The 24,788-nt window shown below is 45.1% G+C and overlaps 1 protein-coding gene across 2 annotated transcripts in view; it reads left to right on the plus strand.

Moving 5' to 3' along the window:
* Positions 1-24,788, plus strand: part of prkcz (protein kinase C, zeta) — a 150,769-nt gene that overhangs the window by 51,664 nt on the left and 74,317 nt on the right. For both annotated transcript variants that reach the window (XM_068596888.1, XM_068596889.1), the window contains one exon: positions 13,884-13,969. In XM_068596888.1, the coding sequence (XP_068452989.1) occupies positions 13,884-13,969 (86 nt within the window). The remainder of the gene's footprint in view (positions 1-13,883; positions 13,970-24,788) is intronic.

The raw sequence follows: 24,788 nt of genomic DNA on the forward strand, positions 1-24,788 counted from the left end.
TACTCTTGACTCATGACAGAGACTACGTGATAATGTTATCCCAAAAAAAAACTTAAATGTACGTTTCGAGTCTGCCGGAGTTCCGGTGTTCTGGATTAAAATAAAGGCAGAATGTCCTAAAATTGCCAAAAAGCTCTGAAAACATGCAAGCAACATCCTAATCATGAGTGTGAATACAGAATGTGATCTGTAGCGTTGCATGCTGGGTATGAAAACCATGAGTGTGAGTACAGATCAGGAGGAGGAGTGGTACAAAAATCAGTTAGTGATTTTTTAATTTTAGTTTTTAGAGTCCTTGTTCTGTAAAGCACAGAATGTAGTCGGGATCAGCAATGTCAGAGGGAGGGCCGGTTTGTGATGGAGGTGGGCTGGCCCCAACCCTGTCAGATTATCCCCCTGGTTCGACCCAACCTGAAACGCGCTGCTGAAAACGCGGAGGGACAAGCGAGCGAAAACAACGACACTGCGCTGAATAAAAGCCCCTTAAAAATAAAATCACAGGATTTAAAATTTAAAAAAAATCATTCCCAAAAACATTTTTTCCAAGCAAAGGCCCGCGACCCATTAAAAATGGGCCATGACACACCAGTTGAGAATCACTAGACTAAAGAACTACTGAACAAAAGTCATCTGATAACTCTTAGCTGCATTTCTAAAATACATTCAGGAGAGAATTTTTAGTTATACGTCGCTAGGATAACGTTAGCTTTCTAACTCATGGTTGGACCAAAGGGTTCTATGAGCTGAGCGGACATTAAATATCTCTTGTTTAAATATAGGGCTGCAACAACGAATTAATAAAATCGTTAAAAATCAATTATTGAAAAATTTGGCAAACAATTTCTTTATCGATTCGTTGTGTCGCGTGATTATTACCCCACTCAATAAGTCGCGCAGATGTTTGAGTATAAAAGTTGAGTTGCGTGCAGCACAAAGCGCAGCAGTCAGAAGGTCCAGGAGGTTCTGGTGAGGCCCGTTGTATCCTCTCGTATGTCACTGTGTCGACTCGTCGCATTGCTTGCTACAATAACGTAGCAGCTAGGCTAACCGTTGTCTTTAGCTTGCTAGCTAGTCATTCATTCCGTGTGTTTGAGCCGCACTGTTAGATTAGTTATTGCATATTAAAAGCATGTTTCTTCGTTTTAAAATACTGTGGGGGCTTCAAGAGAAGCAATGTATAAATATCTCCTCTTAGGTGCAGAACACTGACTTGCGTTCAACAGTCCGGTATGATGTGTCTTCATGACATGCAGAGGAAGTGTTGCTTGGATTTGTGGTTCAATATCAAATTAGTTGGAATATCTTTAATAAACCTTTTCTTTTTAGTTGGAATGCTGCTGTAATTTGGACCGCTTAAGCCCCTTCATATTTTCAGCTACAAAGAAAAAGTTCAATAATTTAAATGTTCAGCTACTTAAGGACCCGCTTATCCTCATTAGGGTCGCGGGGTGCTGGAGCCGATCCCAGCTGTCAAGGGTCAAAGACCCTGGACAAGTTGCCAGTTCATCACAGGGCAGACATATAGACAGACAACCATTCATGCTCACATTCACGGGCAATTTAGAGTCCAATTAACCTATGCAGTGTGTCTTTGGACTGTTGGAGGAAGCCGGAGAACCTGGAGAGAACCCACGTGGCCACGGGGAGAACATGCAAACTCCACACCAGTATCCGAACCCCGCCCGCGATCCAGACCAGTATCCGAACCCTGCCCTGCCCGGGATCCGAACCACAGACCCTCTTGCTGTGAGGTGTCAGTGCGAGCCACTACACCACCGTGCAGCCCCGATGGCTGTGACCTTTCAAATTCGGCAGAATTCCCCCAAAAGATTTTGTAGCAATAAAATAAAGTGATACCTTACCAACCGCCACAGGGAATCCCAAAGGAAAAGGAAGTTAATCAGGAGAGAGATGGTTACATTGGTACTGGTTAGGGGACGTGCATGAGCAGATCTTACCCCGTGAAGAGTTTAAGTTAACCACCCAAAAAGATAGAGCAAGGAGTTGAGATAATAGACCAGGAAATCAGCAGAGGTCACGATAGACCAGGAAATCAGCAGAGGTCACAATAACCAGGAAATCAGCAGGAGGTCACGATAGACCAGGAAATCAGCAGGAGGTCACGATAGACCAGGAAATCAGCAGGAGGTCACGATAGACCAGGAAATCTGCAGGAAGTCACGACAGACCAGGAATTCAGCGGCGGTCACGATAGACCAGAATTCCGCAGAGGTCAGGATAGACCAAGAAATCAGCAGAGGTCACAATAGACCAGGAAATCAGCAGAGGTCACGATAGACCAGGAAATCAGCAGAGGTCACGAAGATCAGAAATCAGCAGAGGTCACGATAGACCAGGAAATTAGCAGAGGTCACAATAGACCAGGAAATCATCGGGGAAATACCAGCCTTAGTCTGAGGAACCTTCATTCAACCGGAGATAACCGATCCTGTGCCATGAGAAAAGGACCCGTACCAGCCGGACATAAAGACACCACCACCAGTTATATGCTTGACTTACCAGATCTTATAGTTTCAATGATCTTTGATTCAGCATTATGGTGTCGAGGTTGGGCCGGATGTATGACGTGAACGCCGATGAGGACCACCGTCCCATCCCCTGCAAAATGGTGGCTGGGATGCCTTGGTTGGCCGAGGAAGTCGCAGCACCTATTCGAAACGAATGCCCTGAAAAATGCTGCGGTGATAAAATTGCGTCTGACGAGGATTAATTTGACATGATGGTGAAACCCGGTTTTAGTTAATTGACAAAGCCCTGGGATGAAAAATAACGGAGAAGTAGGCCAGTCGTAGGTCTCACCCGGAGATACTTTAGCATGTATCTAAATGGGCAAAACAGCGTATCAGTACAAGCAACGATGACTGAGCAAGCCCCTCTGCATTGGAGTGTTTGAGATGTAAATTATAAGGCTACGAAGACAGGTCGAACCGAAAAGTGATAACTCTCTCTGGTTGAAGAACTTAGCAGAGGTAACTTCGCCACACCTGTGGAAAGCATAGAAAGTAACTACGTCAAGTAGTAACTGCGTCAAGCAATGAGTCAACATAAAGTGAGAAAATGCAAGCAAACTGCGAACATAAGGAGATTCCAAGTGTCGGGTAGATCTCAGCCAACGCTGAGGATTGCTCAAACCTTGAAAACGTGGGAGGCCAGCGGCTAAACCCACTGGCCTTGATAAAATAAAAAAAAAACCCACTGATGCCGCGGCATCTGTGTAGAATTTTAAGGAATCGGAGGAATTCACTTGCTCGTCTTAACGGAATGCACTGAAAATGGAGATGACGTGACGGCTCTTTCTCTATCAGCTGACCAACCATACCTGGGTCGTTTACCGCTGACTGAAACTTTTTTTTTTCCGACATAGTTTACAGTTGGCATGGCAAGGCACCCACTCGGAAACCAAAGACACAGTCACGATTCGTTCATCCACTTTGACTGGATCTTCGGTACGGATCTTTGGATCACTTTTCACGTGACCTGCAATGGCTCAGAAGAGGAAACAAAAAGTATTTGTTTACCTCGCATTTTTTGTACTTTACTGGCAGTTCAGCGTTATTGTTTGCTGTAATAATTAAATGGTAGTGTGATAATAAATGACCCTTTTCAAATAATCAACACTGTCATGATGCATTCCGTGTGCAAACTGCTGCCGGGTGACGAGCGGACCATCTCAACGCTGATTGGTTGACGCAACTATGACTCACACGTTTTTGCTGACGGAGTTGGGAGATTTGAACTCGCGCGTTGATTCGAGTTTGCTCCACGACCAACATGTTCATGCTGCTTCTACCCGTCTAACGCGATGCCCGCTGGAAAATATGTCTGCGCAGCTTCGACGCAGCTGTTAACTGTTAACTGTCGACGTGTGTTAAAATCTTGACGCGTTCTGTGTGAACACAGCATTACACTGACCTGTCCCGGGGACCTGTCATAGTACGTCCATGCCTTTACCCCCTTTAAACCCGTCTTTGAATTTGGACGTCTTTTGTAATTTCATGCACTTGGCAATGCCACTGTAGAGCATCCCATATCCCAGAGGTCTGACACTGTCTAAAAATGCCTTAGGGATGTTTCATTGATCTCTCTTAGCTTCTTTGGAAGTGTACAGAAAATAATTTGACAAAGATGACAAGTTCCATAAACCCTGTTAGGAACACGGGCAAACACTTTATTGAGTAATGTGAGCAGTCACATTCGATTAAATTAGATTAGATTCAACTTCATTGTCATTACACATGTACAAGTACAGAGAAACGAAATGCAGTTACTATTACATACTATTGCATACTATTGAGTGCAGCAGATTCATCAACAATGCTTTGAAAAATACACAGTGCAGTGTTGCATTTTTTTGTGAGGGGGGAGGCGGGCATTGTTGGTTGCAACTTGTGTACCACCCTGTTCTCCTGCTTCACGGCTCCCCTCATAATAAGCTACAGCACAATGGCAGCAGGCTGTCTGCTGCTCTTTCTTTCTTCCATGGACGACATGGAGGGACTGTGCACTTTGGCCTTTACATCCGGAGGTAAAGTGCTGTTTTTTTGATTCATCACCTGAGAAGCCGTTCCAGCCGTATCTTTCTCACTCTCCCTCTGGCACCTTGGCAGAGAAGTGGTCTCCACCAGTTGTTCTCCAGGGCGAGATGTCGAAAGAGGTCAGCTCTTGAAAGCTTGTAGAGGGCAAGCACTGTGCTGCAGGCACGCGTGTAAAGCAGCCGTGTTTGTGATTGGCACGGTTTTCATGCACGGTGGTGTTTTGGCGCTTACACGGAAAACAATAAATCAGTGGTGTCCAAACTTCTTGCAAAGAGGGACAAATTTGATAAAGTAAAGATGCCCGGGTGCCAATGGTTCCTTCTGACATTTCTTTTATCCTCAAAACTTACATGAAAATACAAACTTTCACTGTCACAATTACCTTTATTTTTCAAATGACAATGTAACTAAATATAATATAATGTAATGTAACCAATTCTGCCTTTCATTCAGTCAGATAACAATGAACAAACTGTATAGAATACCTTACATTTCTATGAGTTAAAAAACATTGCCTTATGAACATTTTAAACAGGAGTTCAAAAGTAAACTTTAAAACAAGTGAATTTTCTTCGTGTCGTTTACAAGATCGTTTCAGAGGAAAACACTCTAACCCTAACATTTTATACTGATCAAGGAAGAGATAACTTGCTCTCCAGCTGATGCATTTAAATGTACAACACTGTTTACTGTGGTGGCTACAAGTGTTTTAGCTTCAAGCAGCCAATTTACAGAAATGAGCGTTCCAATTTTCGCTCACTAGCTATCGCAGATGCACCATCAGTAATGATCACAGAAATTTTACTCCATGGTAGTGTAGTGACCCTGTACAGGCGTCTGTTGGGGTGGGGATGTGTTGGTCAGGGGCCTCTCACTCCCTCCGGCCAATAACAGGAAAGCAGCGTGCTTGTTAGTGGGGTTGTGGCCTGTGATTGGTGGAGCAAGGGGGGAGGCGGGTGGCTTTGGAGGAAGTGCCGTGCGTTGTTGTTGTACATGAGTGTGGGGGATGCTACGTGGGCTTATTAGCTGTTCCGCATGAGCTACAGTTAGCAAAGAGCCTTGTTACGTGAATGTGAACATTGCTGCACTAAACCTGCAAGTTAAGGAGACGTCATTACTGCGGACATTACAGTAGTTTCATGTCATCAACAGCTTTACAAACAGAAACGAATAAACCTGTTCCTCTGGTTTGCCCTTTAAAGCTTTTTAGCTCAAGCAGGTCCTCTGTCACGTTCAGGTTGTCATCAACTCCTCTTAAAAAAATCAGTAGTTGTGCAGTGTCCGATGCGTCGGTGCTTTCATCGCAGGCAAATGACAAATAATCAAAAGCCGCTCCCCTGTCCTCCAGTTGCCCCTGAATATCTGACAATATGTCTTTAACTCTCTGTGCCTCCGTTTTCATGACAGTCTTTAATAAACGCACCTTCAGTAAAAGGTTTGCCATGTTTAGCAATGAACATGGCCACTTCGTAGCTGGCTTCATTTGACTCACTGGCTCTCGTGAAAAATCGCTGCTTTGCTGCCATGCCAGCTTGGAGTTGCTTCACTTTTTAGCGCGCACACTCCCTGTTAGCTTGTCGTACATTGCAGCATGTTTAGACTTGTAGTGTCTCTCTACGTTGAAATCGTTAAACAAGGCAACCGTCTCTATACAAATTAGACAAACACAATTGCCTCAATTTTCATTAAAGAAGTATTGTAATTCCCACCGCTCCTGAAAGCGGTGGCCCTCACCATCAACTTTTCTATTTTTTTTTGCGGTAGCCCAGGTAGAAATTATTTGAGAAGGGTTTGCGGCACAGACGCAGAGCTCGATGACATTAGAATGGTGCGGCCACCGTGTGGTGAAAGATGGAATTACATCTTTAACGTTTTATGGTTTATTTATTCGGACAGGGCTGGCGGGCCATAAATAATACTTTATAAGATCAAAGCTGGGGCCGTATGAAATCGGGCGGTGGGCCGTGATTAGCTCGCATCCAAGACTTTGGACTCACCTGTGATAGATGATGCGGGGAAATCCCGCTGGTGTATTTATCTTTACTTCTGCTAGCCTGGATTTTGGGTCAGTTTAGTCAGAATATATATAATATCATCATGCTGAGTCACAGCAGGGCACTGAGGAGAAATGACCATTTATCATGAAACCATTTGGCAATCTGTGCTCATACTAGTACTGTTCTCCTCGAATTTAACACCGCCACTCGCCAGCATGCCTTTGGCTTCAAATATTTCTTTCACTTCCCTCTAGTAACACTGAGTTGCGTCGGCTCTTGCTGATATTTAAAACTTTTATTTGTTCTTTGAAGCTACACTTCTTGTGGAATGTGAATCCTGTCACACTCTTTGCAACTATAATGCATAATATACATGCAGAATATATTTGTAACACAATCTTGTTACCTCTGTGGGTCCCCCCCTGCACAATGACTTAGGATTCCAGATAGTTTGTTGGTAATAAGCTTTATTTGTCACAACTCACACGGACCGCCTGGCAGCAGTCATCTCCAGTTCTCTTCTCAACATCTTTCTTCCTACCCTTTATTTTGGGGCAAGCAATCAGCCTCAGCTGAGAGCAATCAGTCCTCATCTCCGGACCTGTCGCCTCCAACCACACCCCTCTGCAGCTGAGCATAACCACGCCCCCACCACACAATTATAATGTATAATTATAGTTATAAGCACTCATACACAATCACAAGGCTCTGTAATAATCATAACAAGACATTATGAATAGGGCTGGGCAAAGTTGAAAAAATTAACTTATTAATCGCCTTATTTTTCTGCGATTCATCGCAATTAATTACATTATGCGCCAAATTCAATAATGAAGTAAAAACTAATGTATTGCAGGCTTTTATTTTATAGTAATGTTATCAGAACACACTTACATGTATAGTTAATAATTGTTTTTTCTTTTTTTTCTGAACAGGTACTGTTTAGTAGTAAGGTTCCCCGTGAGGGACAAACCACCCCTTCTTTTGTCAATGTTTAGTCAAGACCAGCAATTGATTAACTTTGTACAAAAGCAATAAGTGCTTTTCATGTTTTCCAGTTCTGTCCAGTTTTTCTGAATCAGTGAGAAAAGTCCAGTTTGTGTTGGTTTGAACAAGTGCACTGAACATCTTGTGATGTGAGGAAAGTTCTCCTCTTTGAGAGAAGAGTAAAGATCTAAAAGTGATGCTGATTTAAAGTGCTCTGCCCTAGTGGATCAGACTGCGGGTTAAGGAGCTTTGCGCATGTACGATCAACTTTCAATCTGGACGTGGTAGCAGGTAGTCTGTGAGCGCTTTTTTTTTTCAGGTGAAGCGGCTCACGGCTCTTTACAGCAACGCTGCTTGTTGAGAACAGAAGCTATATAACAATACGTGCTGTTACGTCAGTCGGCGAGGTTACGAAAGCACGTGCGCCTTCAAAGTAAAAGCAGCAACGCTGTAATGCGTTCATATTGTGCATTTTCATGTTTGATTAACCTCACACGGGCAGGACTGGGAGAGCCGTAAGACGTCCAAGTCGGAACTACGCCATCTGGTGTGATTTAAAGCGATAAAAAAAAATGCACAAAAAAAGAGTTAAAAAAAACAAACATGCAGTTAATGCCTGATCAAATAGTTAACGCCTGATCAAATAGTTAACGCCGTTAAAGGATGGCCAGAGTCATCTCGCGTTAACACGTTCATCTGCCTAGCCCTAATGTGTATATATATAACTATATATATATAACTATATATATATATATATATATATGTATATGTATATATATATATATATATATATATATATATATATATATATATAGTTATATATATATATGTATATGTATATGTATATATATATATATATATATATATATATATATATATATATATATATATATATATATAGTTATATATATAAGCATTGTGTGATGATGTAGTTATAAAACATTATAATTATTTTGTAATGTAATTATTTTCACTGTTATAATTGAGTGGCTAGCATCCTTTTATTTCTAGCGCTGTCTGCTGTGACCTAACACCACAATGAGTATGTGTCATAAGCCAAAGCTCAAAACAATGTCCCAGCCTTCATTCAAAGTTCAAGGGTCATTAATTGTCCTTATTTCAATTGAATTAAATTCAGTTGATTTTGTATAGCCCAAAATCCCATATCCCAAATTAGCCTCGGAGGGCTTTACAATCCGTACACATACCGTGGGGGGTGATCATAAAGTCGCTACACTACCTTTTCAGATGTTGATCAATGTGTTCAAATCAAGACAAAAATGTAGCAAAAATTCATGGGAGCTCAAGCCCGAAGTATGTTCATGCGCCGCCATTGCCATAGAAGGCAATGGTGAAAAGGATCTGCCAGGAACTAACGCAGAGGACCTGGCACTGAAAGGGTGGAAAACATACAGCCCAAAGACAAAAGGAGAGCAGGTTGATGGATCAGGTGAAACAAATCATGGTAGGGAAAACACACAGGCAAAAAGGAAAAATCAGTGTGAGAGTGAACTTACAAAATATCCCAAATATACCCAAATATAACCCACATATAGGTTAATATTTTTTATGTATAACATTTATTTTTGGTTCAAACGTTTATATCCTGCAAATGTTGTTTTGTTCTGACATCACTTGTTTTTTTAATCAAAGCCGTGAATATCACAGCATCCAATATGTATCTTCTAGTCAGGTCTGTTTTTTATAACACTTAATAATAGAGATCCAAATGTTTGAACCTATTAAAAAACACCCAAGTCTCGCCATGGCAAAAAAAATAAACCTGTGAATCTCATTGACGTTTAACCTACGGCCAAAACTATTCTAACCTTGGCAGAAAGTATTACGTTCACGTAGGACCTCATTGTTCACCTTAAGAAGCTGAATGAGAAAATAAGTTTTCAAATTTCATATTTTTTTAGTCTTTGGGTTTCAGTCAAAGCAATTATGTTCACAGAGCAGCACTGCATAGTAGCATGCAGGACCGGTTCCAGACAGCCAGGATCCATGGCGGGGGTCAGGACAAACTCCAGACAGCCACGGTTCATGGACACTTGAGGCGAGGAAGGACAGAGGCTCCCGGAAAGGAGCAGAGTTAGTAATGTGCATTGGAAAGACAATAATTTATCCAGAAGGAAAAAAATCCAAAAGAGGGAAAAGGAGAAGAGAGATGAGAGAAAGAAGAAGAAGAGAGGAGCTCAGTGTATCCTGAGATGCCCCCCAGCAGTCTAGGCCTATAGCAGTGTATCTAGGGGCTGGAGCAGGGCTAACCTGAGCTAGCCCTAACTATACGCGCTGACAAAGAGGAAATTCTTATGTCTACGCCTAAATGAGGTGACCGTGTCTTCCCCCTGAACTGAAAGTGGAATCTTAGAAGAGGAACTGGATAACTGAAGGCTAAATACCCCTTAAGGAGAGGTTTAATTACAGACACTTTAAAGACTGTGGTACATAACCCATTAGAAAAGACCCATTAATAATATCTAGTAGAAACCATTAAAGACAATTGGTGGAGGTTAATGGGAAAAAATCTATCCAAACACGCATTAGAGCCCACAGCCGACTCCAAGTCTACCACACCAGAGGATGGACCAGCAATATCCGAGGCCAGGAGATTGTCAATCCGACCTCTAATAGTCAGAAAAAAAATCATAAAATCATTACTACTAAGGTCTGTAGGAATACACGGATCCACATAGCTAAGAATCTCAACCAACCTGGCCACAGTGCTAAAGAGAAACCTAGGGTTATTCTTATTTTTCTTTATTAGTTTTGAGTAATAGGCTTCTCTGGCATTACGGAGGGCCTTCTTATATGTCTCAAACTATCGGAAGTGATGCAATACGCTTACCATCAGAGAAAGCAGTCAATTCTTCTTTTAACAATTGTATATGTGCAGTCTTTTGTTCATGCACGATAGTTAATCAGTAATAACTGATCTCTGGACTAGTCTCTACACCAGGGGTGGGCAATTATTTTTCCCAGGGGGCCGCATGAGGTACAGAAAATATTGTGGATGGCCAGACCAATAGCCTAAACTCATTACTCTCCGAGACAGAGTTTGACAGGACTTCCCAGCATGCAGTTCTGTGGTATAATTTTATAAATGTGAAAGCATGACTTAAGTTCCTATCCATGACAGCTGAGTAGCCCCACTCAGTAAGTATTAGGCTATAGCTGATAAAAGAAAATGTTAATGCCTGTTAAAATATATGGCATTGCGCTGCTGTTTCGATGGTATGTATGCCAGGACTGCCCATATCGCCACGTCTAATATTAATAATAATTAAAAAAAAAAAAAGATATTTTGTTTTTCAATTATCATAATTATAATACTTGGCAGGCCAGATTAAAATGTCCTTAAGGCTGTGTACGGCCCGTGGGCCTTACTTTGCCCACCCCTGCTCTACACACTTGAATGTGTTTCAAAGGTTTGGCCTATTTCTGGCTGCTAAAGTGCTATATGCTATATAATAGACATAAACATGTGCTTAGAGGCATTTATGTCATAAACATGTGCTTAGAGGCATTTCTATTTCAAATTGGCGGTCTATATTATGAATATTCATCATTTAAACCCAGAGATTGGTAAACGCAGCCAGTTTGGCAGCCAAATGCACAGTTAAGTGGAAACCACTTACCTGTGCATTTAAACTTCTTCTGTGTAACCACTCTGATTAAAGACACAAAGATATGTGCCACAACTAACCACTAATCTGAAACATCTGTTGCAATTAATTATTTAATCACAATGTATTTAGCAGCCGATGTGGGCATTGAGGAAGTGTAATATGATGTGTAGGTTCACCTTCATCAATCATACAATGCGTCTGTGTGTCTTCCCCCTTCAACTCCATGACTCACCCACTAATACTGGAAAGGAGGTAGGAATACTGGGTAACTATGGAAACGCACCGCAGTGATTCTCCAAAGCAGGCGGCACTTTCCCTTCAAAGCCTAAGTTAACAGGATTAGAGGGAACTCACAGAAAAAGACCCTGCGGTTCGATCCCCTGTTGTTGTTTTTTTAGTCTTTTGACCACTCTAAACTCTTTACACTTTGTGATCAGGTGTGAATGGGTACATAATGAAGTTAAAGCGCTTTGAGTGCTCGAAAGACTAGAAATGTGATATACAAGTACAGAATATTTACCGTTACCATTTACGGTGATTGGCTGCAAGAAAAAATGTAATTTGATCTAGTTCTGGGTACAAAATGATTGATTCCAGGTATCATTTTACTGGAGCAGTTTTGATACTACTTGCTACTGGGTTATTTCAGTTGATATATATACCTTTAAAGCCCTGGTGTACATTCAAGAAATCTATGGCGATGCTATTTCTGTTCCCTCTCTGTTCATACGCTAATATTCTGAGAGGAGTTTTGCCATTGCCATTTTGCCCATTAATGTTCAGTCTGGACCTCATGTACCAACAGTCTGGTACTGTCTTTAAATCCATTCCTTTTTGAAACATTTTCATATACGGAGATGAGCACAACTGAAATTAGAGCTGGCCCACGTCTCGATGTGCTTGTCAATACTACTTGCCAAGGAGACTTGTATTGTCAATGTAGACACGATTAAGGTTGTGGTTAGAGAAAATAAATATTCTCAGCTTAAACATTTACCATGATGTGAGACCCCCCCCCCCCGATAAAAAAACATCTAGCACAAGGGTTCACCTCAGGGCATGACCATTTAATCACAGGCCTGCACTCATTTCATAAGAGATGAACAGAAAATGTGATATGCGTATGTTCAACCGAATTCTGCACAATGGTGGAATCATTTTCGAGAAAAGGACAGGGGAGGATTTGTTGTTAGGAGGGACTTCTACTTACAGTCGATGTCATCCTGATATCCTCACAGCAATCTAACAATAGCTGCTATATGGTGGGGTGTGGCAACCATAGCAACAGAGGCAAAAGATGAGTGAGTGGAAGAAGACATTACAGCCGCACCCATCACTAGCAACCAACTAGACTGGAAAACCAGTACAGAGGGGGGAGGCAGCTAGTGAATAATTAGGAGGCAAGTCTGGGAGGCAACTCATTATGTGGTTCAGCCAACCACTTCTTTCCATGTGTGGTGACTTTTTGTGGCCAACAGCCAAATGTATCACATGCAAATTGTCTGTCATTTATTTATTTGTATGGCAGCTGATTTATCAGTCAATACTTGAAGCTGTGTCATGTTTTCCTGCTCTTACACAAACTATATTACTTATTGCATTGCATTACATTTAATTTTAGCTGATGTTTTTATCCAAAGCGACTTACATTTTTGCCCTATACATCATAGACACAGAAACGGGGAGCAATTAAGTGTCTTGCTCAAGGACACAATGATGTGGACTAGCGTTACCGGGGTTCAACCCCCGATCCTAAGATTGAAAGATGGGCATGCCGATTGATGCTCGCACTAAACGGGCGCCATCTTGGCTACGTAGCTGAAGAGAAGGAGCCCTTTCCGCCAGCTTTTCATTAATTTATTTATATCCTCCTGGAGGTGTTGCAGTTTTCACATGGATTAGAGAAAAGGGTACACAAGGGACAAACATAGGGCAAGAAGTGCGTTCATTTTGTCAGTTTTAGTTTCGGGGGTATCGCGAGCAGATTTGCGGACGTCACTTTCGCCAATTGGTTAACGTAAGTGTTCCATTTGATACAGCGCTTATCAGCGATGGAGTGCACTACAGATGTTTGTGTACTGTATTGGAGTGCACTGTTTTGCAGTGTACTTCGTAAAGTGTTCGTTAGTAGACGTTAGTAGGTCAAATCATGATTGGAGTAAACAATGCCGACAAAAATATACAATTTATATGTAAGTTACAAAAATGTATGTTTAATTCCTCGTTTAACTCAAGTGGCTCCAAATTGTGTATATTTAATATGCTTCTCTTTTCAATAATTGATTAATTATATTGCGACCCTTAGAGTTATCAATACCTATGATAAAATACTGATGAATCGCCAAATTGTTTGAGTTATTTTAAATAGGTTTCAGCACACTGCATGTTTATTGATATTTGACTACATGCTCCTATTGTAAATAACTACACCTACTCGGTCTCATTTTAATAAAAGGCATTATAGAGCACTTATATGTGCATATATCAAAGGTTGGATGGAGGTCTTAAGGAAAGGAAGAAGCAGGGAGAGGGTGATAGAAGAGTGTGTGTGTGTGTGTGTGTGTCTCTCACTTGACCTCAGACTTCTGGTGAAGGAGGAGCTGCCCCTTTTCCCCCCATCCCCTCCATCTTTGTCCTCTCATGTCAAACACATCCAACGCCATTATCACTCACAATGCTGCTGCTCTACAACCGTTTCCTTTCTCTCCTAGAATCGATCTATCGCAGAGGGGCCAGAAGATGGAGGAAGCTCTACCAAGTCAACGGACACCTCTTCCAGGCCAAACACTTTAACAGGGTTAGTGTCCTCAAATCTCGGTAATACACATTCTTAAATGGGGAGTCCATGCGGGAATGCCCTATACATCATAGACACATGATGTATGACACATGATGTGTGTGTGTGTGTGTGTGTATATATATATACACACACACACACACACACAGTATATGTTCCAAAATTACACAAATTACAGAACACATTTACTAATCCATATAATTTTTAGGAGACTTTGTAGTACATGTTCCCCTATTATCTCGGCCATTGTCTTTTTATGAACTTCTAACTGAGCAGTAACTGTTTGTATTGTTAACCAGTTGGTTGTCAGACTGGGATTAATCTGACTGCTGTTGCTATGCTAGATTCCAGGCTTCTGGTTGGATCACAACGCTGTCCTCAGCATATAAATAAGCCGAGGAGAAGTAGGTCAGGTTTCTCCTCCCTTCTCTCACTCCATCCCTCTCCTTCCTCTTAGTCTCTGTTTAACTGGCTCCATCTCTCTCAGTCTTTCACTGAGAAAACTGCCTCATAGATCCCTCTCATTATCGATAAGTCTATTTAGCTCCTGTTTTCTACGTGATGAAGCAGAATTCAGTTGCTCACACTGGCTGTTTGCATTAAGGGGGGATGGGGATGGGGGGCAATCATTATCCTCCAAATACGACCATTTTGAGCCTTCGGTATACATCACCATTTCCGCATGGCAACACTGAGCACCTTGTCACCTCCACTCGCGACGAATATCCTGTTACGCTCTGAAGAAACTAGTTCGGCATAACACATCATCGCATCAATAATCGACTGGAATTTCAGCGACAAACTTTTTTTTGGTAGCTAAGCACGACTCATTCTTTTTTATGAACTAAAAATTGCGTGTATGCACAACTGTGGAGTGGGGTGAAACGATAACGGAGTTCAACTTACGGCCTATAGTTGCATTGTTTACAACAGCCCCCAATTCATTTCAATTCAGTTTATTAAAGAGGGGGCAATTCAAGCCCCAAATCACTACAAATTTGCCTCAAAGGGCTTTACAATCTGTACACATACAACATCCCTGTCCCAGGACTTCACATCGGATCAGGAAAAAGAGAAGAAACCGTCGGGAGGGCAACAATGGAGGTTCCCTCGCCCCAGATGGACATAAGCAACATATGTCATGTGTACAGAATGAACAATGTAACAGAGTTACAGCGCATTCAATGAATATGACAGAAATTATTCACATAATGAGTAGTAGACATGGACCGCAATCCAACTCCAATCTACAGTCAGCAGAAGGAGGTCCTCCAGAGCCGAGCTCATCAAGTTTGGCTCTGGATTATCTGTAGACTTGCGCATCACCTGATCTAAAGGCAGTATTGCGTGCCTTCAGTGGTAAGTGGAATTCTCTTTTCATCTACAGCTTCTGATTTGGGAATATTGTAATCTGTTTGAGGAATGTGACAGTCAGTGCGTTTACATGCTGGTATTGATTCGAATCTTGCTTTAGTCGTACTATGCTCTCTTTCGGGGCAAGTCTATTATCCGAATATACATTGCAGTGAATAAATCGAATCATTGGCCGAATGCATGTCATATCCGATACGATAGGTGGCGCTGTTTTCATTACATGTAGTGGTGATACAGCCATCTCCGCTTGACCTCTTCACTCTTCATAATGGAGAGAACCCCGGTAGCTTCTGTGGTTGTCGGGGAGCTAGCGCAGAGCAAACAGGGAACTAGCAGCAGCGCTAGCTGGCTACACCAGGGAGCTAGCAGAGACACCCACCGAAGGTACTATCGGCTCGTAACCCGACTTTTACGTTTGTTTGTTTCTGCCGGCCGTGACAACTTATCGTCTCTTTCGACTTCCGGGTCACGACCTGGGAGGGAGGGAGGGAGGAGGCGGCGGGATCGTGAGCATGCGCACAAACACATTCTCCAGTTCCGATCCGATTCAGCGTTTACATGCAGCGTTATTCGAATTATCAATCGAATCGAATCGAGTTATCCAGGGGTGTTAATCGGATCGTAGTCGGACCCCAGTTATTCGAATAAAGGTGTTTACATGAACGGGATAATTCGATTTTAGTCGGACTAAGCCAGTAATTCGAATCCATGTAACCGCACTGACTGACACTAGTGCTGATGTAGTTCAGAACGGAGGAGGCAAAATAGTCTGTTTGTGTGAGAGTCCAGGGTGGCCTGACTGGCAAACCTACTCCAGTGTTGAAACCGGGGCTGTAGTGTAAAGTTTGCTTCCTCTGACCACACTTCAACTGGTTTTCACTGATGATTTCTCATAAGTGTTGTTTACTTGAGGAGTAGGAACAACAAGAGATGGTCAGACAGAATGGCTTTGTATGCCTTAGCCACATTGATTACATTGATGTAAACATGGTCCAAGGTCTTGTCCTCAGGCAGGAGACATGTTGGTAAAACTTTGAAAGTACAGACTTCAGGTTGAAGTGGTTGAAGTCACCCACAAAAATAATGGCTGCCTCTGGGTGTTTAGTCTGTTGTTTGCTAATACTAGCATGCAATTCCTTCATTAGAAGCTTAGCATTAGCATCCAGGGAGATATATGATGCAGTTACAACAGTAGATGTAAGATTTCTGGGCAGATAGAAAGGTCTACACTTAACCATGAGATATTTCAAGTTAGCACAAGATTGAAAAGGTTTCAGGGCTTATATTACTGCGGTTCTGGTGTAAGCAGCGGTTATCTGGCACAAGGCTTCTGTTTGTCTAAAGTTTGATTAGCAACTTGAGTTAGAATTGAGAGCATTAATATGCTCTCAACTTGCAAATAAAGACATATTTTATCAAACACAAGACACATGCACGTCAACCTTATCCTATATTTTTCATAGAATTATTTTTTTATTTTATTTTTTTAAAAGGGCTTGGAATTGAGGAGCAGAAACATAAAATTTAATGGTTTGAGATTTAAAAATGACCATTTTAATAAATGATTATTCTGATGCTCTTTCGTGAGCAGGTGAGGAGGTGTTAGGGCTAGTCAGGTGAATGGGAAAGGATGGAAAGTCCAAAAGTACGTTAAGGATCAATTAACTTTGTTAATGGACCAGCCTTGGCTATATATACTGACCTTGAGCATTTCATGATAATAGTGCAACCGTGTGATTTTGAGCTATTATTATACTAGCGATTTCAAAGCAAGATTGTAACACGATCCTGTTACCTCGATGAGTTCCCCCCTGCACAACAACTCAGGATTCTGGATGTTCAGTTGGTAACAAATTTTATTGGTAACCACTCGCACGGACCGCCTGGCAGCAGTCACAGAGAGAGGAAGTGCAGAGTCCCACTGCGAGCGGGATAGGAAGTCGACCACAACCATCTGCGTCCCGGCCTATGGATCACCTTAAACTTAAGAGGCTGTAAGGCCAGATACCACAGGGTAATCCGAGCGTCGGTATCTTTAACGCAGTGGAGCCACTGGAGGGGGGCGTGGTCCGAACAGAGGGTGAAAGAGCGTCCCAGGAGGTAATAGCGCAGGGAGGCGACCGCCCACCGGATGGCCAGGTACTCCTTCTCTACCTCCCTCTCGGATAGCTTCAGGCTGATATCGAGGACCGGGCGGTCAACCCCCCCCATCTGCTGGGACAAAACGGCCTTAGCCCTTTGTTCGACGCATCAGTCTGCAGAGTAAAGGGGAGAAAAAAGTTAGGTGTGTGAAGGAGTGGCTTCCCACAGAGAGCCTCTTTTACCTCCTCAAACGCCCACTGGCACCGCTCCGACCACTGGACCGGATCTGAGGCACCTTTCTGGGTCAGGTCAGTCAAGAGGCTAGTCAGTTCTCCAAAATTTGGAATAAAGCGTCTGTAATAACCCACCAGCCACAGAACCTGCCTCACCTCTTTTTTAGTCTTGTGCCGCAGGCAGGCCGCGATTGCCGCGGTACCCCAGATGCCGTACCTCCATCCGCCCAACTGCACACTTCCCCGGGTTGGCGGTGAGTCCAGCCTGCCTCAGGGACTCCAGCACCACACCCACCCGCTGCACATGCTCCGCCCAGGTGGTGCTGTGGATGATTACATCATTCAAGTAGACGGCAACATATGCAGCATGTGGACGCAGCACCCGGTCCATAAGGCGTTGAAAGGTGGCTGGGGCACCGAACAATCCGAAGGGAAGCGTGGTGAATTGGTACAAATCAAACGGAGTGGAGAAGGCCGTTTTTTTCCTGGACTTTGGCGACAAGGGAATCTGCCAGTAGCCCTTGGTCAAATCCAGTGTCGTAAAGAAACGTGCAGTGCCCAGTCGGTCCAGGAGCTTGTCGACCCGGGGTCTGGGTATGCATCAAAACGTGACACATCATTCACCCTACAATAGTCCACGCAGAACCGTATAGACCCATCCTTCTTGACGACAAGAACAATGGGGCTAGACCGGGGACTGTTGGACTCTTCTATTACCCCCATCTCCAGCATGGTAGCCAATTCCCTCTGAACCACCTTTTCTCTTGTGTTCAGGTAACCTGTAGGGTCGTAACCACACCGTCACGCCTGGAGGAGTCTCAATCTGGTGCGTGATGAGGTTTGTGCGTCTGGTCAATGTCTGTTCTCTAAGTCCCAGAGAGATGGTCTTCACAAAGGAGCAAGGCCGGATTAGTGGATTTTGGGACCTCAGGCCCCAGCTCCTCTCTCTCAGAAACCGTGGACACCAGAGAAACAGACTCCGCCTCTCTCCATGCTTTCAGTGGGTTGAGGTGGTAGATCTGTGTAGCTCCGCCCCTGTCAGAATGCACCACTTTGTAGTCGACATTCCCCACTCGCCGTGTGACCACAAAAGGGCCCTTGCCACTTTGCGAGGAGTTTAGAGCTGGAAGTACGAAGCAATATAAGTACCTTTTCTCCCGGTGTGAATTGTCTCAGCTTGGCTCCTCTGTCGTACAGACGTTTTTGCCGCTCCTGGGCCTGGAGCAAATTCTCACGTGATAACCGACAACCCAGTGTGTCAAGTTTTGCTCGCAGGTCCAGGACGTATTGAAGTTCACTCTTACTGGTGCTCGGACCTTCCTCCTAGTTTTCTTTAATCAGGTCGAGCATCCCATGTGGAGTCCTGCCGAACAGCAGTTCAAAGGGAGAAAATCCTGTGAAGGCCTGGGGAACCTCCCGCACTGCAAACAACAGAGAGTCAAGCCATTTATCCCAATTACGTTCATCATCACTAATAAATTTACGGATCATGGACTTCAAAGTCTCAAAGATTTAATGCTCAGTAACCCGTAAAGTTCTCTCAGTGTACGTGACATGAACGAGGTGCCCTGGTCAGTCAGAATCTCTTTCGGGATTCGGATTCGGGAGATGACCTGAAACAGAGCCTGAGTGACACTCTTTGCAGAAATGTTGCATAAAGGCACTGCCTCCGGATACCGTGTTGCATAATCCATCAGGACTAACACAAAGCGATATCCACGTGTGCTCCGGTGAAATGGCCCGATGAGGTCCATGGCTATTCGCTCAAACGGCACCTCCATTAATGGCAGAGGGCGCAAAGGCGCCCATGGAATGGCCGGTTGATTTACCAATTGACACTCCGGGCAGGACACTCACCAATGGCGCACATCCCTCCCGGATGCACGCCGATCATGAGGTGCCTGCGTGTCCTCGCGGAACCTCCACCTGTGGTCCTCTGGGGTCAGGCGCAGCCGATCCAGGATCGCTTTCCGCATGCCTGCGTAACTGTGCCGGGCTGTCGGGGCCAGCCCCAAGGCCGCTGTCTGTGCCTCCCTGGTGAGCAGAGAGAGGAGACGGACCGTCACTCGCTCGCGGGCCAACCGCACACCTCCGGCACCGCCTCGAACGACTCCAGAAAGGACTGAACGTCACCCGCGCAGTCATTTTCTGTAGGGTCAACCCCGCGAAGGTGGAGGATTTTGGCGCCGGCCGAGCTGCGGCTGTCCTGGCAGCAAGCTGTTCCAGGGCGTGCGTCTGTCTCTCTGTCTGGAGCGCCCTCGGGAACTGTTGGTTCACCTTTGCCTGGTCCTGCTGCATAGCGGCAATCCCGCTCAACATTTGCCTCAGCGCAATAATCGGCTGAGGCTGCTCGTTGCTTCCCATGTGCCTTTTTAAAAGGGGCCCCACGTTAGGTTCCACTGTAACACGATCCTGTTACGTCGATGGGTTCCCTGCACAACAACACAGGATTCTGGATGTTCAGTTCGTATTAAACGTTATTGGTAACCACTCTCACGGACCGCCTGGCAGCAGTCATCTCCAGTCCTCTCTCAACGTCTTTCCTCCCGCCCTTTACTTTGTGGCAAGCAATCAGCCTCAGCTGAGAGGAATCAGTCCTCATCTCCGGCACCTGTCGCCTGAGCCACCCCCCAACCACGCCCCTCTGCAGCTGAGCATAACCACGCCCCCACCACAAAGAGTTTAACTATTTCAACCATCGCAACCTCAAGAATGTCCTCCCGCAATACTATCAACATGTGAACTTTCCGACAAATTGCAATGTTGTAGCAATGCATAGTGTATACAGATACAATGATATTATCATATTTTATCATAACAGTAATACTACATATTTATCATAGCAATACTATTATCATCTTTTATCATAGCAATGCTATTATCATAGTATATCATATGTATCAAAGCAATACTATTTTCATATTTTTGTGCAATACTGTTATATCTTTTATATTTTTTGCCTTATTTACAAAAAAAATTCCCTTAAGTTTATTGTAATTCTGCCTTAGGAGGACCGAGCAAAATAAGCTTTTCATTGTATAGAATAACAATAATAATGTCTTGAATTTTGAATTTTTGAATCTAGTTGTGATAAGTGCATGGCGGACTTGACTGTAATGCACTCATGTATATTTCAGCCGAGGGCCGGGGTTTGCAATAAAAAAGACCACATATTAAAGACATCCAACAAACTCAGCCAGAATAAACAGGAATAACATAATTGAAGTTTGGGGAAACTGTTCAACTTCACTACCCAGCAGCTAGAATGAAGCCTGCGCAGATGATGTTTGATGTGTTACTTTGGAAGTGCAGAGTCCCACTGCTTTTATTGATTGACAGTCAAATACATTGAAATCAAAGACAGGGCTCTGCCATGCACTTGTCCTGTCTTTGATTCTATGGGAGCTGTTGTGGGCTAAACATGGTTGATTTTTATTTTTGTTGAATCCTGCAGGTCGGATTTCACTGTAGATCGGTCAGTGTGTGCTGATGAGTTTTCTTTGTCAGATGTGATGCAGACAAACCTCCATCCAAACCTGCTGAAGAATGGGCAAAATGTAATGCCAGGATTTTGGAAAGGAATAAACTTTTTTTTTCATACAATATTTTTATTTGCTGACCTTTGTAAGTTGGACTGTGTTTGCAATGAGGCTCATTTGGAAATATCACACAGCCATTTGTACAACTGTAGCGCCCGGAAAAGCTGCACAATACTTTTGTAAATCCAACCCAGTCTTGTTTACAAGGCCTTGTCTATGCTTATAGAACTATGATACATTTGTTTTTAAAAACACCAGAAAAGAAGCCAAGGATAGAAAAGTATTGAAACTGGATGATGATGTAAAAGGCAGTTAGTTGTGTGTGCTGTGGAATGAAAAGGAACTGGACAAAAGTGTGTGATTACTTCATAAATGTATGCCTTAACCTCTATATAGAGGTTAAGGCATCCTGGATGACCACCAGAGGCAATGTTTCACACTGGATACATTCCATCTTGTGCTTGCGCAGGTCGAGTATTTAGAACAACAGAGTCACGTGTGACCTCGGATGACCCCAAGCCGGGTATAACTTCCGGTGTCATCTTGAGATCAGTCCTGCGGAATCTTCTCGCGAACCACGAGTTTCCGAGTGATTAAGAACTCTGGCGGTCATCCAGGATTCATAGAACCGTAGTTACCTTTGTAACTTTCGGTTCTATTTCATTCGTAGAACTTTTGTTCTAGTTCATCCTTACTGACCGTCAGAGGCAGTGTTTCACACTGGTTTGACTCATATCAACAAAGTCACGAGGAAAGTCAAGGGACCCATGTCGTCGGACTCAGGCAGAGGGATCTTGCAGAAAGACCACACCCAGAGGGTGAGGGGTGGCAACGTTAACCCTGTAGTACCTGGTGTATGTGCTTGGTGATGCCCATGAGGCTGCAGCACATATATCCTCCACAGGCACACTCCTCATGGTTGCTATGACGTGGAGACACTCCTGGTGGAATGGCCCCTTACTCCAGGTGGCGAGACACTGCTGTTTGCTCTGTAAGCCTGTGCGATGGCCTCCACTAACCAGTGGGACAAGTGCTGTTTGGAAAGGGCATAGCCTTTCCTAGGTCCTCCATAGCAGACAAAAAGCTGCTCCGACTGTCGTATGCCTGCTGATGCCCTGACATAGACTCTGAGGGCCCGCACCGGGCACAGTAGCCTTGACCTTTCCTCAGGCACTGGGGGGTCAAACTGTGCTAGCTGGATAGGCTGGTTTAGGTACGAGCGTGTCAGTACCTTCGGAAGAAATGCTGCATTAGGCCATAGTGTAACACCCGAGCCATCTGAGTTCCACCTCAGACAGGATTCGCTCACCGACAGGGCGTGTAGCTCGCCTACTCGCTTTGCCGAAGTAATGGCAAGGAGAAAGACTGTCTTTACCGACAGCCATCGCAGCTCTGCGTCTGTCAAGGGCTCAAAGGGAGGAGACCATAGGGTGTCCAGTACCAAGGACAAGTCCCATGGGAGAGCCCTTGGGGTGTTCGGGGGTCGCAGTCGCTGAGCCCCCTTCAAGAAGACAGACACCAGCTTGTGGCTCCCTATGGTGTCATTGTCGACCTTTGCATGCTTCCACGAAATAGCAGCTACATAGACCCTCAGGGTAGAGGGAGACCGGCCCCCTGCAGAAATTCCAGTATGGTTGACACGAGGCACTGTACTGGGTCTTTGTTGTGGACTCCACACCAGTCGGAAAACAGCCTCCATCTGCACTCGTATTGTAGACGGGTAGATGGCGCCCTGGCATTGAGGATCGTCCTCCTAACTGGTTCTGTGCAGCTGCTCAGCAACTAGTCGGGCCCTGCAATGGCCATGCCCATAGTTGAAGGCGGCTGGGGTCGGGATGCCAGATCCGACCCCCGACCTACGATAGCAGATTCCTTCTGTCGGGGAGGCGCCATTGCGTCCCGCAGCAGAGTCTGTGTCGCAGAGGAAACCAAGTCCTGCCGGGCCAAAAGGGAGCTACCAGCACCAGCTTGTGGCCCTGCTGAAGAACCCTGAGGAGCGTGGGCCATATCAGGGGATATGGGGGAGAGCGTAAAGAAGGCCCTGTGGCCACATGTGAGCCAGGGCATCCTGAACTAGGGGACTGGTCTTCTCCATCAAGGAGAACCAGTGGGGGCAGTGGGTCAATATCTCTGAGGCAAAGATATCTACCTCTGCTCTGCCGAAGCCACGCGCTGGGGCGATGGACAGGCTCTCACAGTGGCCGCGTCCAGAGCTAGACCGATGAAGGTTATGCTCTGAGAAGGGGTCAAAGAGCTTTTCTCCATGTTTACCCTGAGGCCCCACAAGGGCACTTGAGAAAGAAGGCGCGCTGTGTCCTGTGCAGCCTGAACCCGGGATGGCGCACAGATCAGCCAATCATCCAGATAGGGCAGTATCTTCATGCCCCGCGATTGCAAGGGGAGAAGGGCAGCGGCGACACACCTCGTGAACACTCGTGGGGATAGGGAGAGTCCGAATGGAAGAAACATGAACTGAAATTGACGGCCTTGGAAGGCAAAACGAAGGAACCGTCTGTGATGAGGCACAGTGGCAACATGGAAATCCTTCAAGTCGACAGACATGAACCAGTCTCCCGCAGAGACGACACGAAGGACGTCTGCTGTGCTCAGCTTGTGAAATGAGACCTTCAGGAACCTGTTTAAGCCCCTCAGATCTGGGACTGGGCGCAGTCCGCCGTTCCTCTTCTTCACAAGAAAGTAGGTTGAGTAGAACCCACCGAGCTGTGACCAGGGGTCTACCACCTCGATAGCACCCTTGGTCAGGAGCACGGCTAACTCCTGGTTCAGGGCTATGGATTTTTCCGGGTCGGTGATGGTGGTCACCTTGACCTGGCTGAAGGTTGGGGGCCGGCGTCGGAATTGAAGCTTGTACCCCTGGGTTAGGGTGGAAACCACCGAGGGGTCTGGAGCGTGAGCTGCCCAGTAGCTGATGTGCTTCTGGGAGAAATAATCGACGGCCGACTCGGGGACCTCAGTCCCTAGCTCTCCGCCCCTGGAAGCTCTGATGGGAGAGGGAGGGAGGGGGGGGGGGGCTGTTACTTTCCCTATTTGGTGCTCGCTGGGGGGGGTACATTGGTAGGGTTGTGTTGGACGTAGACCGGCCTCCTAGTGTGGCGCTGAGGCCGCTGGCGGCTGCTAGGGTAAGCAGGGGGCTGCCGATTGCCCCAGGGGGCCGACATGGGCCCCCGGGGTCTGTGGGGTGCAGGCGTGTCCCTGCGAAGGCCAGAAAACTGCTGCCTGATCTGAACAGCCTGCACAGTTTGCTGCACGCCTGCAGAGCGGCTGAGCCGAAAAGCTCTCTGGGTTTGACCGGGACGGCGCGGAGAGTCCGCCTACGTGCCTCTGACAGGGGTGACAGCGCCAGCCGAAACCTGGCGGCGGGTCTGAACCAGGGTTGACATTATGCACCCGAGTTCCTTCGACATCAGTGCAAAAGCCTGCAGTAACTCATCACTAAGGCTGGTGACGGTAGCATCGGATTTAGTCTGCTGCAGGAAAACTGAGAGGGCAAGCATAAGATGCGAGAGGGAATTACCAATACGGCCCATGCATGCTCCCGTGTTGTGAGCCTGGGAGAGCAGGTCGTCAGTG

This window comes from Clinocottus analis, unplaced genomic scaffold (genome assembly GCF_023055335.1).
Source record: "Clinocottus analis isolate CAN_PGR_092001 unplaced genomic scaffold, fCliAna1.0.p SCAF_4, whole genome shotgun sequence".
Classification (NCBI taxonomy): Eukaryota; Metazoa; Chordata; class Actinopteri; order Perciformes; family Cottidae; genus Clinocottus; species Clinocottus analis.